This window comes from Phyllostomus discolor, chromosome 8 (assembly GCF_004126475.2).
Source record: "Phyllostomus discolor isolate MPI-MPIP mPhyDis1 chromosome 8, mPhyDis1.pri.v3, whole genome shotgun sequence".
Taxonomy (NCBI): Eukaryota; Metazoa; Chordata; class Mammalia; order Chiroptera; family Phyllostomidae; genus Phyllostomus; species Phyllostomus discolor.
Genome location: NC_040910.2, coordinates 97,223,148 through 97,239,752, shown reverse-complemented (window position 1 = coordinate 97,239,752; position 16,605 = coordinate 97,223,148). Strand labels below are relative to the sequence as shown.

The window sequence follows — 16,605 nt, the reverse complement described above, 5'->3', positions numbered from 1 at the left end:
AGATTGCTCATGATCTGAACTTCTTTCTGGCAAAGATGACGCTTTAATGTGCAGCTGCAGAGGTCAGAAAAATGTGTTCCCTCTCCGTGGTCTTGTCTGGAAAGGTCTTCACTGACTGCCTCAGGGTCTTGTGGCAGGGGTACTGACTAGGCATCAAGGGAACGTGGACCTGCCTGACGCTGCCTCTAAATCCCTTGGACAAGGCTCAGGCTCTTTCTACCTATAGTTGCCCAGTCACAAGATGAGTACGACGGCAATAGCCCTGTGATAAATATCACTATGATATACATTCAGTTCAATTTGATAAATATTTATTTAATACCCAGATGTCAGGCACTGTAAGGGAGATACAACATTGAATTAGTCATGATCCCTAACCCTAAAGATTTTAAAATTCACTAGGGGAAACGAGAAATGTATATAAATACAATTTGTAAAATGAGTTAGGTGCTAAAAGTAAAATCAATTTTGTATCAACACAAAGAAGTAAAAATGAACTTACATTTGTGAGTACGAGAAATGTTGCCATAAAGAAAATAACTGATGTCTGAGATCAAGCAGGGCCGAGAGAGACAGATGCTTGTCAGGAGAAACAGACTGCAGGGGATCCAAAGAAAAAGTGTAAACAGACAAGGCAGAAGCAGCAGAAAAAACAGTATTGGGGGAATAATGAGTAGTCAAGATTGGGCGGGCGGAAACTGAGCGAAGGGCAACAGTAAGATAAGCGAGAAAGAAGGAAAGCAGCAATGAGATCAGATGACAGAGGCTTCATTAAAGGCCAGGGTAAGAGATCTGCACCTTATTCTGTAGACAGCAGGGCCCTGGCCAAAGTTTTGGACAGGGTATATTTTAAGTTCTCGTAGCTGTTTAGGACAGATTCAGGGAGGGCAGGATAGTCCTCCCATGTGTACCAGTATGGCCATACTCGATATTTATAGTAAGGACTCTCTCAATGGCCATGTTTACTACATAACTTGCACATTAATCCGAGATTTAAGGAGAAGAAGGCTAAATGCAGGGAAACCACATACAAAGATATTGTATGTGTGAGAAGTAATGATGACCTAACATGAGAAAATGCAATGAACGGGACAAATAAATGTCTAACTCCCAACCTCCTCATCTGTAAAATAGGAATGATGATAAGAGCGCTAGCTCCCAGTGTTACTGAGAGAATTCGACGACATAATGCATGTAAAGCACTCAGCAAAGTGTCTGCACATAAGTGTGTAATAAATTATATATTCATGCATTCACTCATTCATCCATTCATTTGTTACTAAGAAGGGAAAATGCTTTGAAACATGAATATGCAAGACTTGGAGTTTACTAAATACTCAGGAAGAAGATACTGTAATACAATTGCAAAGGGTGAGCAGACAAATCCCATCCAACTTCTCTCACACTGTGAACGAGATATCTTAGGTGACTTTCAAACTACAGAAACAAACATTTTAGAGAGTTACTTGCTCTCTTGACCTGAGAATGTAGCATTTAAAAATCCAAAACATTTACATCATTTGTTTTATTTCCAGAAACACAGATAGGGATGAAGGGTGGGAAAAGGAAGAATGAGGCATAAGGTGAATATGAAAGACTGTCTTATCTTTTGAACCCAGTACATGGGGCAGTGGAGCATATTAAGAAGAATAATGACCAGAAGACAATTAGCATACATTTTTAGGCCAGAAGCGTCTACTAACAAACCTTGGAGTACTGAACAATTCATTTGGTCTCCAGGGACCTCAATTTCCTCATATACAAAATGAAAGGATTGGACTAGATGACTTCTAAGGGCCTTGGTGACTCAAACACTTTATGACTTTTTTTAACAACCGTAACTATTTTTAGAGAAGCATGTTTTTAACCATGCTTCACTTCAGGTTCCGTTTCTGCTTTATTCCACTTAAGCCTCCCTGAATCCAGTATGCTCATCCAACAAGAAGGCTGAGTTCTCCAGTCTCAACCCCTCCAGGAATGCCTGGCTGCACCCGTACTGTACCCCCTTGCTACCTTCTTTTTCACCCAGCCTAGAGCTCCACTGCCTTTTCTCTTTCCCTGCACCACACTGTTATGTGGGCCAGGCCCAGAATTCCTCCGAGTTCTAGCCTACTCTGGTCTCCCAAGGCAGGTAACTAGAGAACCCCTCTACATACTCTCCTTCCACCTAGCCAGGTACACATAGACTTGGAAAAAAGCCAAATCCCAAAGGGTTGCAAAAAAAAACTTCTTGGCCAGGATAAAACCAGACCACCTCTCTGCACCCACAGACTTCAGTGGAATGCCCTGTTCCATACAACATGGGTAACGTCATTGACTGAAGACAATGTGATAGCACCTATCCCCTTATCTATTTGGGGCTTCTCAATCTCTCACTCAGAATGAAAACCAGCTGTAGCCACTCACCCACTGGCATTCACAGCTCAGCCCACCACACACCATAACCTGCAGAGGCAACCGCCAGCAGCGAGAGCATTTGTATGATTCCAGATCTAAGACAGTGTTGAAGTTACTACACAAACCAAACATTGTAAAGAGCAAGGGAGTCTGTGTAAATACAGTGAGGAAAGAAGCCAAGGAGTGCAGCCAGAAAGGGGGAGGGCTGGGCCAGGAGAGGTGTAGAAAATCATAGATAAGGTATACAGGCTTTATAGACAGCACACGCAGCAAAAATGTCAAAGAGCAGAGACTTGGAGCACAGCGTATTTTGAGCTGCTAAAGCCTAAAGGGCAATTAGGCTATAATTTATATACTGTAATGCTTCAAATGCTCCTAAGCTGTAATAGAAACACAGCTCATTAAATATAGCCAATCTATCATCCCCTCAAGCACCTTGTAACTGTGCTCTGAGAAAACCAATCACCTTTACATTTTAATAAAAATATTATCTTGCCTGAGTACAGAGAAAGGAGTGTAATTTATGGGATGAAAACCAAAATTTTTAAAGGCCAGGGTGAGAAATGGATGCAGAACTTTCAACCAACAGACCTAGGGAGTTCATGGTCTTTCTTTTTAAAAACGTGTCAGCAAGTCTTTAGAAGCTGAATTTGGACCCTAAAATCAGGGGGATTATGTTGTCAGTTATTTTTAGATCAACAGTATAAGGTAAAATGGGTGAAAATTGTACTTCTTTTAGAGCTACTTAGCTAAATCCGTTAAACTCAGTCCACAGGCTTCTCTCTACCTATGCTTTTAATTTTTCTCCAGTTAATACCTATTCACTTCATCACTGAAAAAATTAAGAAGTAAACACTGTTTCTACACATAATTTTAAACATTTTCTATACTAAACCTCACTATTCGTCCATAGCTATAAGGCTGAAACAATTCTATCCACAGAGAAGAAGGAGTTACCAATCAATAATTGTCTTAGTTTCCTGTGGCTGCTGTAACCAATTCCCACAAACTGAGTGGCTTAAAACAACAGAAATTCATTGTCACTGTTCTGGAGGCCAGAAATCTGAAATCAAGGTGTCAGCAAGACCACACTCCCTCTGGAGGCTCTACAGGAGAATCTGTGCTCTGCTTCTTCCAGCTTCTTGACTTGTGGCCACATCACTTCAGTCTTTGCTTCTTCGGTCACAATGCCCCCACCTCTTCTGCCAAATCTTTCTCTGCCTCACTCTTACAAGAATGTCTTTATGAGGACATTTATCATTAGAATTAGGACTCACCCAGATAATTCACAAGAAACTCCTCCTCTCAAAATCCTTAACTTAATCACATCTTTTGCTATATAACTTATAATGTTATATTCACAAATTCCAGGGATTAGGACATGCACATATGGGGGGGGTGCCAAAAAACCCAAAATTTATTTATTAAAAAATTGTGTATTTATTCTTACATGGTTAAGCTTCAGTCACCTTCAAAGTACTCTCCATTTGATGCAGTACACCTATCAAGACATTGTTTCCACTGCTCAAAACATTTTTTGAAGTTGTCAATTTTGATATCTTTTAATCCTTCTGCCATTTTTTGTTTCACCTCTTCCACATCAGCAAAACATTTCCCTTTAACAACTTTTTTCACTCAGGGAAACAAAAAAAAGTCACTTGGGGTACGACGGGGTGAACAGGGAAGGTGGAGCATGGGGGTCATGCTGTTTTTGGTCAAAAACTGCTGAACACACAGAGTGGTGTGGACAGGTGGCCTTGTAAATCACCCATCATGAAATGCACAAACACATTAAAAGAGCCTTCAAAGAAAATTCACAGGAGCCGAACGCAGCCTCTCACAACAATGCCAGCTGGTGTACACTGATACAGATGGGTTCCCAGAACACTTACCTAGTGGGAAAAGCCTGTACTACAAGGCTATATTCCAGGAGATAACTCCAGGGTTTTTTGGGTCCCCCCTCATATCTTTTGGAAGGCCACATTCAGCCCACTACAATAATTACGACTGTCATTGCAACAGCTGACAATTTCATAACAATGCACAGTTTATAAAGTGCACTTATCTACATTATCTTACTTAATCCTCATAACTCCTTTTGAGGGTAGAGCTCTTTAGGTCACCACTAATTTCATGCATTCATTCATTCATCCATTTACTCATTGAGCAATCCTTTATTGAGTACCTACTTTATTCTGCACAGCCAAGAGTAAAAGATACAGTATCACAGTCCCTGCTTTGGCAGGCCTTCTAAAAGCTGAGCACAGTCACACAGTGCCATCAACAAAATACTAAGACAAGAGTATGTTACATAAGGTAGAAACAATGAAAGCCAGATGAGAAAGCAACAATCCCATTGAGAATGGTGGTCTGAGCCTTGCCTGGGATTCCCACTTCAGCTGAACTTCATTCAGATTTCTCCCTTTACAATGCTCGGTGCCTCCTCACGGGCCTGCCCACAGTTGAACTTCTTGCCCAACTCACTGCCTAACAGTAAGTGTGCATGAACCTTAAACTTATGCTTTCATTACCAGCCCTGACTACTCTGCCAAGCCCTGCCACTGCAGGACAGGACAGAACTAGAAAGCAAGGGAATATGGCTATTGGCCATACAGAGCCATTCACTAGTTCACTCCAGCTTGCCTGTCACTCTGAATGTGGCCGACTGTCACAGTTTCAGACTACTCTATTGGGAGCACCAGGTTTGCAGATATTCTTTGAAGTGTATTCATTAAGTATAGATTAAAGCCCTTAGAAGGAATTTTGAAAATAAAATAGAACACTGGATAGTCCCTTATCTTTCAAACTTCTATAGTCGGAGAGATCTTAACCTTGCAGTATTCATACAATGAGCACCTTCCTCCTGAAAGTTGAGTAACACCAACTTTCCAAATTTCTTCAAAAATAAATCATAAAGCATCACAGATTAAAGAGACATGAGACATCATCTACTCCAACCTCCTGTTTTTACAGTAGAGTACATGCCTAAAGAAGTTAGTAGTTTGCCCAAGGCACCCAATGAAATTAGATACAAAGCCTATCACCAGCTCCAGGGTCCCATGGAAAAAAGTTAGTTACTAGCAGTCCCTCCTTGGGGAAAGTCAGAATAACCAGAAAGTTCATGACCACTGTCTATTAAGATCTGGGAGAATACCTATCATCTACAAAGGTAAGCCCAAAAATATGAGTGACTTTTACATTAACAGCCTTTAGAGAAATGACTATCATACTTCATAATGAAAATGTTAAAATCACCTTGGTAACCCAGAAATCAAAATGGTACCAGTCTAACATAGACTACTACCATTACATAGAAATGTACCTAAGGTAGTAGTACATTTTTAAGACTACTACCTTAAAAATGTAAGGACATTTAAATTACTCAAGAATGAACTCTTTAGCTTGTACTTTAGAAGAATTTATTTTATTTGTGAGAAAATAATAAGTTTAATATATCAAGTTATTTATTTTCTATTAATAAGTCCAAGAACCTCTGCTTATCAAAATATTCCAGTAATGCTTTGTTCTTCTAGTTCACATAGAACTAAAACTACATTTTTTCCTCAAGTGCATTTTCTAAAATTCAGACATTATCATATGCCTTCCCCATAATATCCTAATGAGGCATATTTCATTATATGCTGAGAATGAATAACCCTTCATATGTGTGAGAAATGCACTCTGTAGTTTTTACAGGCACTTTCAAATCCATTATCTCACCCTATCATCATAGCGGTCTTGTAAGGTACAAAAGGGGACATGTTTTGTCCACGTTTCACAAATAAAGCAACAAAGGCTCAAAGAGGTCAAGTGACTTGCCAAAGGTTACTACAGAGCTAATAAGTGGTGGGTCCCAGCCAGAATCCAGGACTTCTGCAATTGCACTAAGTGACATAGCCTCTCAGGTATGCAAAACACAAGTAATTATAAAGATGTATCTTCTGACTTAAACCTATGTGAAAAATATTTTACTCTTGCTCAAAAGCAACACTTTGGAAAATGAATGATCCTGGACTGTAAGGGAAACTTACTCTTTTTTAACACTGGTTTAATGACTTAATGTCTTCTACCATTTTATTTCAAAGCAAATAGATGAAGTCTGGCGTGAAATGAGATGGATCATGGATGCTCTACAGTATGCAAGATACAAACAACCGATTTCTGGCTTACCCATCACTAAGCTAATAGATGCCTCAGATGAGCAGAGCCTAAAGAAGATCAGCTCGACATCATCACATATAGACTGTCTTCCATCACCATCCCCGTCCCCAGAGATGCACAGAAGAAAGGCAGTGAGTGGTAAGCAATACAATCTCAAGTTATACATTTCAATCACTAGATTCTTGGTCTTATGTCCACTGATGATGTTCTTTTGTGCTGAGGCACTGGCCCCAAAAAGCAGTAGGAAACACTGCTCAGTGGTAACAGTCTAAACGCATAAAGAGAATAAAATTGAAGCTGTGGAGGGGCAGGAAACCAAGGCAGCAACCTGAGATCAATTCCATTTAGGGGCAGGAAAGATTCAGTCCCTTTCTATCCCAAGCTTCCAAGATACAAAAGGACACACAGCAGAGATGAGGCTGACAGGAATGAGTCAGGAAGTAGATCCCACCTGAGTAAGAGTTCAGGGCAAACTTCCCACCCACAGGGCACCAATGTCCTGGCATGGGAGGTGGAAAAGGGAGCAACCTTGGATGAACTCGAATCTGGAGCCTAAGGCCAAATAAGTAAGTTGGCATCATCATGGATACAACAAGCAGGGGACAACTCACAGACAAGCAGAAGGAGATATCTAGCAAGTCACCTCCATTCTTGGAAATCAAGTTTGAATTTACATGGCAAATGCTAACCACAAAGAACATGGGTTGGTTAACACAAATTTCTACAAAACACCTTTATGCCTGTGAACAGAGAGAAAGCATACTAGTCAAAGTCAATATAATGTTCTTGCCCAGGACAAGCTGGGACTAGTGCCATTTTTCTACTCAATTAAAATAATGGCACTCAAAGCATCCTTCTTGATTCTACAGCTCAGCAATTTCCAACCAGTGTGCCACAAGAATTTTTAAAACATGCAATACCTAACTATTACCAGTTGAAAATCACTGCTATAGCTTATGAGTTCCAATTTTATAAGCTTTACAATAATTGGCATTTTTAATAAACAGTACTGAAATGTGGGCTTGTCCCATAGGGGGCAGCATGGTGTAGCAGAAAGAGCTTAGGCTTTGAAACCAGAGACCCGAATTCAAATCCCAGCTTTATTTTACTAGCTATATGAGCTTGAACAGATTACTATACATAAGTCTCTATTTTCATATATATAAAATGAGAATAATATTTATACCTGAAAAGTTACCTGTAAATAAGGCAATCTATATCAGAGATACATGGTGTGTAACAGACAATAAATTGTAGTTATCATATTTAATGTTATTATTCCTTTTATAGAAAACTTTAGTGGGGATGAGAGTCTTTTCTATAAGTAAGTTTGTGTATGTGCCCATGTTTTAAAAAGCCTCAACATCTAAAATGCAACACTGAGCAAGTGGAAGAACTTGAGAGATAGCCAATTTACACTACCAGAGGATTCTATGATTTACCAAGTAATGCAACAAAAGAATCCTTTCAGCAGAGCTTTTCAAGTGTATTTTTATAGATTCCTACTGGGCTAAAACACCATCCCTGGCAGAAGTTAGTCTAATGCATTAACAAAAAAATTCATGATAATCGCATATGTACTCTGAAAACAGTATGTACAGGGTGCTATGAAGTCTGCTGGAGGTGCTAAACTTGTAAGATCAAAGAGAGCTTCCTGAAAGAGCTGACAGAGTCAAGTACTGAAGGATAAGCAGGACTTGAACCAAAAAAGAGAAAAGAGGAGAGCATTATTGGCAGAGGAAGCAGAATGTACAACTATGCTGTAATTCAGAGAACTGCAACCAGTCTGGCTGATCTCAGGATCCAAGTACATTGTTCTCTTTTTTTTCCACTTAAAAAATATTTTTTTGGTTACCCATCATGTTCCAGGCACTCTTTGAGGTAACAGGGATATAGTAATAAACAAAGCAAAGTCTCTGTTCCCATAGAGCTTACAATATAAACACAGTGACAATAATGAAAGCATACACAAGATAATTTCAAATACTGAAAATCCCAATGTATAATACAAAATAGCAATTGGGGTGGCCAGGGAGCGTGTTCAATTCACTGGGATGATCAGCTGAGTCCTATCTGTGAAGGTCACATTCAAACCAACCACAGAAAAAGGAGCCAATAAGGCAAAGATCTGGAGTTGGAATATTGTGGACAACAAAACAGCAAAGGGCTCTGAGGTGGGTGAGGGATGGAAAGACAGCCGAAGTCATTGGAGCAGAATGAACAAAGGAGCAGGAGTGAGAGAGGGGGTAGACAGAAGGGCAGGGGCCAAATCAGGAAGGGCCATAGTAAGAGGTTTGGATTTTATTCTACTTGTGATGAAAAGTCATTGGAAACTCTTCAGCAAGGACTGATATAGTCTGAATTACTCTTCAAAATCAAATCTGGCTATTACATGTATAGGAGAACACTACTAGAAGCAGGGAGATCATCAATAAGGAAGCTATTAACAAAGGGGATACCAAGTGTTCTGGCTTGAATGCCTCAGGATATCATGATCCAATTTATTAAAGAAAAAAAAAGGAGGAGCAACAAGCTTAGGTAGCTGGGCATGCTGAATTTAAGTTAGTTTGGGGGCGTTCCACATAAAGAGAAACATTCAGGAGAAAACAGAATATAGGGGGTCTAGAGCAAGACTAATGTGGATTTAAGAATCATTGACATACGAACAATGTAGCTACAAAAATGCTGGGGATTCCCTAGAGGAAGTAGGTGTAGTAAGAAGAGCAGACTATGGAAGGAACAGCAAGACATCTCAGACTAAGAAGGAAAAACCAGAGGAAGACAATTAAAGAGAGAGAAGTGTTATAGAAAGTAAAGTATGTCAAATGACAGTCAGAGGTTAAATAAAACTAAAAACCTTGTTTTGTTTTGTTTTGTTTTGTTTTGTTTTGAACAAGGAAGCCATCAGTAATCTTCATGACAGTAGTCTAAGGGAAGGAGATAGAAACTAAACAGAAGTAGATCAGGGAGTGAGTGGGAGGTAAAGGAGTGGGACCAGTAAGGGTACACTCTTCAGAATCTTGGCTGTGAAAGAGAAGAGGGAGGCAGGGAGGGCAGTAGCTAGAGAGGTAAAGGGTTGAAAAGGCATTTTTTTAAAGGCAGGATAGATATGCCCTCTGCCATTCCACAATTCACATAATTCTACAAATAACTCTTCACTTATACTTCCATCTGCACAGCCCTTAAGTGGTTCCCCCTGGCAGTACGAGGGTGGCCTCTCCTATGCCATAGAAGTGCCGAACTCTCACGTTGGCCATATGATGGGTTACACACACTCCCTGCTGGAAGGATCTGGCCAATTACATTCAGATTTTATTATTAACTTAAAATGTGAGTGGTCATCGTTCTGTTCCTTAAAATATAACTCCGTCTCTGGAGTCTACTTATTTCTCTGCAGCTGAGATTCCGTGGGCTGTGAAAATCAAAATGTGGAGGGCAGCAAATGAAAAATGGAACTCCCAGGCAAGGAAACTGTTGATGGCTTAGAGATACATTTAGCCTCCTATCCCCTCACAAAAACAAAAGCATTTCAGAGCAATGAAATCTCCTCCTGCATACACTGTCATCTCCACTAGTGTGACAACTTCTAATTGTTTGGAAACCATTTACAAAGGAGAAAATCCAATTTAGAGGAACATCCCCACTGGGTTGTTCAAAGGACAAAGTTTGCAACACAATCCCACTCTGAGTGGGTAGGAACCTGCTGGAATTACAGAGCCCATCACAAGCCTAGCCTCTGATGCCAGCCCAAGATACTGTTTTAAGGTTGTTGAGCACCTTGGGTTTGTTTGTGTGTGTTGGGGGGGTGGAGGGGGGAAGAGAACTCTAACTGACTTCCCATTTCTTCATGGTTTTCAAACATGAAGTAGAACTCCTCCGAGTCAATTAAAATTAAGCATCTCCCAAGGACCCAAGGGAAAAAGTTGGCTCCTAGAAAAGGCAGCTCAAGGCAGGGGGTGGGACGATTTGGTCCATCACATGGATATTCTTTTTCCCACTCCTTTTCTGTGGGCATAGTAGTCCCAGGCAGAGATAACTTTTTTTTCTGATACTTCTGTTTCTCCTAGCAACACATGGGTGAGGCGACAGAGGGTAAGGGGCATTGTTTCCTTCAAATGCATATGAAGCTTATCTTGAGCTTCCAAATGTAAATCTTCCTGGTAAGCTCTCGAATGATGTTAAGAACACTATGGCATGAACTAAACAGCTTGGAAAATTCAACAGAAATCTGAAGATGTTATTTTTCTTGGGAAATCAGAAAATGAACAAACCCCTGACGTCTACTGCAGGCCTGATGAGAGATTTATTAAAATTCTTTATGTATAAAATATTTAAATTCTACTTAAACACAGTGGAAACCGATTCAATGAAGCACAAAAAGAAATACAAATATAGACAGAGATACATTAAAGATATGAAGATGTATTTTTTAACAAATAATTGATTATTCCTTTCTTTTTATCTTGCCATGCCCCCTGCTTTCAAGAGAAAAGCAATCACTTTTAAATCAATTTTTCTTTTCTGAAATGTGATCTCTCCATAACACCCTCAAAATCCACATCAACTCGACTATGCTGTTGTTGGCCGAATCCACAGAAACCAGGAGTTGCAACACCCATTCCAATGACAAGAAAGCCAAGCTTCCTAAGCCAGCACTAATGCTATGGGCAGGACTCTCATCAAACAGCTCCCGGGTCAATCGGAGGGAAACCAAGGTTCTACCAGTGCTGGCCTGCCCCGTGGGCCCTCTAAGGGAAATCGAGGAGCACACCAGGTTTACTAAAATAACAACTGGGCAAGGCGCCTCCAACGCTTAATGGAGCATATGGCTGGATCTCGGGATAGAAGATGCACTTTGCACTCTTTTCCAGGAAGGGAGGGAGTGGCAGTGGCCTAAGTCCCTGGAAACTCTCCTCAGTGCCCTGGCTGGCATCCTGGAGGTTTTCCCAGCTTGTTCTGGGAGGGGTATCCTACTCTAAGCAATAGCTTCCACTAAGTCGTATAATAAACTATACAACCACCATGGAAGTCAAATATTTAGATTCCCACTAGAGCAATGTGTGAGTCCACGAACCTGGAAGATAGTATTTATCACTCCATTCCTGAGCCCTTTTCTCCTTGCTGGGTTACGACAGTCACAGCTTGCTCTTCTTTTGATTTATCTCCTATCTCCCTTGCTCCTTGGAGCTACACTAAAGGAGTTACATCATTTGCTAAGTCACTGCTAAATCTAGGCTGAGAAATACAGTACTGGAGTAAATCATCACCAACACAAAACACCATAAAAAGACTGTTGTTCTCTTTTATTATTAACAGCATCCTCACAGCAAAATATGGAAGTTTATCTGATTACTGGTTTGTATTTTAATGTTGCCTCTTGATATGCTTTCTAGTTATTCTCTATTTAAGGTTGAAAAGGACCTCAATAATATCAACACATTCTGTTTGTAAGGCATTTAAGGCATTTGTAACACACTAATTTAACCCTCATCGCACCTATGGAAAGTAGGCAGTGTAACTCTCCACGTGCCACAGATGCAGAAAGGTTCAGAGGGTCTACGTGATTTGCTCTCTAGATCACACACAGCAAGAGGTAAGACAGGACTTTGGCCCAGGTTTGTCTAATTTTAAGACGATTGATTGTTCTTTCTGCTATAACTGGGATGACTCACCAAGTCAAACATAAAGCAAAATGATTTGGGCGATGTTTGCAGGGATTTCTGTGGCATAAGTAAATTAGATCAGGCTGCTTTCAGTATTGCTTTTTAAGAGGCACTCAAATTTTACCACTTTACGCTCCCAGATTTCAATATTTGTTTCAGTTTCAATTCAGCTCAACATATCTTCCTGAGAGCTTTGTATGTATCAGATAGAGCACAAGAGGCTAATAATACGATGATGATTCAGTCACAGTCTAGTTAGGAGTTCTTCACAGTCTGCTCATATGTCCAACGTCAGACTAGATGATCTGAGAAATACAGAAGATTCTGCATGTCCCTTTGCTTAACTCCTTCTTAGTCTATTCCTTCAGTGACTGACTTCAACATTTACCAAGCAGAGATGAATAAGGCATGATGCATGCCCTCTAGAGTTCATAATTCACTGAGGTAGATAAACAGGCAAATGAATAATTTAAAATAAACCTTAATAAATGTCATAACAGAGATAAAGTGCTATAAACCCAAGAGAACTGAACAACTAACTAGACCTGGCAAAATCAGTACCAGCTCATCCTGAGAGCCCAAGTCTTAAAATACAAAGATCTGTCGAAGTATAAGGAATGATGGCCCTTTAAAGCACACCTCCCTTTCCTCCTTAGTCTCCTGCAAACAATAAATGGCCACTGTTTGTGCATTGAGAGGTGAAAGTGTAAACTGCTCTTTCACAGTGCTAGATCTGACTATGGGCTGGAAACAGAAGAAAAAAAAGTGTCACAAACTCCTCAGCAGTTGCTTCTAGTTATAGTTATTTTCCTTATCAGACTTCTAGTGGGATGAATGATGGCTTCCAAAAAGCTACGTTCCTATCCTAACCCTCAGAACCTGTGACATGACTTTATTTGGAAAAAAGGGTCTTTGAAGATGTAATCAAGGATCTTGAGATGAGATCATCCTGGATTATCTAGGTAGACCCTAAATCCAATGCCAAATGTCCTTACAAGAAACAGAAGAGAGTCCACATGAAGACAGAAGTGGACACTAGAATGACGCAGCCACAAGGAATGCCACCAGAAGCTGGAAGAGGCAAGGAAGTATTCTCCCCTTCGGCCTCTGAGGTGCAGCCCCGCTGATGCCTGGACTTCAGCCTTCTGGCCTCCAGAGCTGGGAGAGAATCAATGTCTATTGTTTTAAGCCACCCTGTGTGATAATTGGTTACAGCAGCCCCAGGAAACTAAGACAAGACCTAACATGATTCTCTAGCAGCAGCAATGTCAAGAAGCCCTTACTGAAAACTTAATTAACATAACTTTGTGTGGGTACTGAACAAAGTGGACTAGATGAACCAGGTGCCAGCCCTAAAAAATATTCCATGGAAAGCCATGGAAATGCTAAGGAGTATGGCAGTACAGTAGCTCCTTGGAGTGAGACAAATCTGCATGTGGGTTCCTACTTTGCCATTTAACCAACTATACAAGCTGGAAATTTCAATAAGCCTAAGCTTCAGTATTCTTATCTGCAAAATAGGAATTGCTGTAAACATCAAATAAGATAAAACAGCTAGGACATGGACACAAAAGAATACATGTGGACCGCTGAGTACACACAGTGCAGATAAATAGCGAAGTTCAACTAAAGTCAATCACCAGTTCTCTGTGTGAATCTTATTTCCAGCCCAGTTTCAAATCTTCAGTCAGCCTCTCTTCCTCACTACCCCATGGCACCTATCCCTGCTATTCACTGAAACAACTGACAGTTCTGAGCCCCTGTCACTCGAAGTGCCTATGTCTTCCACTAATAATTGGGGAAAGTAGTGTCTAGACTTGTTTTAAGAATATCTAAGCCATTCAGTTCAAGCCTTCATCACGTTCTCTACCTACCAGTAAGTTAAAAACCTCTTTATATCTGTCTTCTTCCCTAACCACATGTCCTTCCACCTTCATCAATAAGAACCAGGGCCAGCACTGGTGCTCGGAAGTGATCACCCCTCCCTGTTATATCCATCAACCTACCATTCATACAGCTTCAACAGTTTGCTCTCCAGCTGTTCCTTCTCTGCCCACAAACATCCTCCCCCAACCTCACAACACCCTTCTCCACCGGGCTCCCTTTCCATCTCCTCCAGGATGTTTTGGCCAACCCTTCAAGCTCAGCCAGTCCCAAAGTAAACTTACCATCTCTCCCACTGCCCGAACCTGCTGCAGTCTAACTCCCCTGGTCTAATATTACTCCTGTCTTTCAGCCACTGAGGCTTGAAACCTACCCGTCATTTCAGGACCTTTCTTTGCACTTGCTTCTCCAAGTAGTCTGGAACGCTCTTCCCTAGAACTTTCACATAGCAGTTCCTTCTAATCATTGAGATCTCAACTAGACTTCATTTTCTACAGAGATTCCTCCCCTGGCTACCTTCCCCAAAGAACCTTCCTCCCAAATCTCTTTACTGGAAACCTAACTTCATTTTCTTCGCAGAACTTTGCACAATCCAAAATTAATCTTAAGTATTCTCTGGCCTATTTGTTGTCTAATCTGTTATGAGTTACTTGAAAGCAGAGACCATGTCTGTCTAGCACAAAATAGGTGCTGAATACACATCTTTGAATGAATGACTTTCCTGGACTTCTATTTTCCTCCACATAACTTCTGCTCTTGCTCTGCTCCACAACCTGAAAAACATATTTAACAGAAATGTAGCTTGGACCATAGCCTCTGAGCTGGCCTCCCTGCTGTCTGTTTCCTCCTTATCCAGTTCATCTTACATCCTATGTGATACATAATTATCCTAAATCACAGCTCATCTTGTCAATTACTTCCTCAAAATTTTTCAATAACTTTCATTGGCTACAAAATTAGGTACAAACTCCTTATCTAGGTATGCACTACTCTCCTATGGCTCTACCCAACCTTTAAAAAAGTTAAATTCACTCTCTTAACCATTTATTTTGAAATAATTACAGAAACAGTAAGCTAACCATTTATTTTGAAATATACAAGAATTCCCACATACCATTCCCCCTGCTCCTCCTCAGTGTTCACATCTTAACACAGCTCTTATATAACATCAAATCCAAGAAGCTGGTAAAACCCATAGAGCTCATCCAGATTTCACCAGTTATACATACACAAGTGTGTGTGTGTGTGTGTGTGTGTGTGTGTGCACGTGCGTGAATGTGCATGCACATGGGCTTGCTTGTATAGTTCTGGGCAATTGTATATGTATGGCCTGTGGCAATCACCACCATAATTAAATGCTCAACTGTGCCATTAACACTAAACTCCCTGTTACCCTTTCATAGTCTTATCCATCTCCCCCATCCTTCCCCTGGCTACTACTAATCTGTTCTTCATCTCTACAATTATTTAATAAATGTTACATGAATGGAATTTTTTACTTTTATTGGTGAGTAATGTAACATAGTATAATGAACAATACCACAGTTTATTTAATCACTCATCCACTGAAGGACATTTGGGTAGTTCCCAGCTTAGGGTTAACATGAATAAAAAATTCTTTGAACATTCATGTATGAGTGCCTCCAAAAAAATCAGCCTTGGCTTTTCTAGGATAAATTTCCAAGAGTGCAATGGCTGGTATCTTATTGTTGTAGCCTCAATTCCCAAAAATTCTATTCTTGTTCCCATGTGATAGTCGAACAGGACTGCTTGTTCTGCTTCCTCTTCCTCTCTGGTTTCTAATCCTCACCATCATTTGCACATGTATTATTAAAAGGTGCTTCAAATCATGTTTTGAAAGCAGATGAAGAAATAAGCTAATATAGACAGAGAATAGAGATGAACAAGTGGAGGGGAAAATAAATAAGAGATAGTGTATTTTATCAACACTGTCCCAGTAAAATGTGATCTCTTTAGTATAAACCTCCATCATATTTGCCAAACTTCTCTTATAAAGTGCATGTTCTTCCACAGTCTCAAAGATGCGTATGTCCCCTATACCTCCATTAAAACAGTAAACTCCCTAAAGACAGATCATTAGTTTTAAACTTATTCAGGCATCAAGCACAGCCCAGAGTTTCTGTCAGAATGGGACCTCAAGCAAAAGAGAATCACCATCGTTGAATGAATGGATGAATCGAATGTCTGCCCTAAGAGGGTTCTGGTCTAACCAGGAAACCAGTATGGTATATCTGTCCTAAAAAAGAAAACCAATACAGGTTAAATGCCAAAGGATAATAGAAGCAAAAAGTGTTACAAATGTGCAGACAAGTGAGCACACTTTCTGGGACAGTTGGGTTATGCTTCCTAAAGGCTATGTTTGAAAGAAACCTTGAAAAGATTAGTAGAACAAAAAAAAAAAGTAGAAAAGAAAGTCCTTTTTGGTAGCCATTATTTAAAGAACAACATATGAGTTGGTCTCATTCTTTGTTGCTTCTGG

The 16,605-nt window shown here is 40.3% G+C and overlaps 1 protein-coding gene across 1 annotated transcript in view; it reads left to right on the top strand.

The window, feature by feature from the left end:
* Positions 1–16,605, top strand: part of ANKFN1 (ankyrin repeat and fibronectin type III domain containing 1) — a 309,928-nt gene that overhangs the window by 283,088 nt on the left and 10,235 nt on the right. The window contains exon 19 of the mRNA XM_028521748.2: positions 6,483–6,696. Coding sequence (XP_028377549.1) covers positions 6,483–6,696 — 214 coding nt within the window. The remainder of the gene's footprint in view (positions 1–6,482; positions 6,697–16,605) is intronic.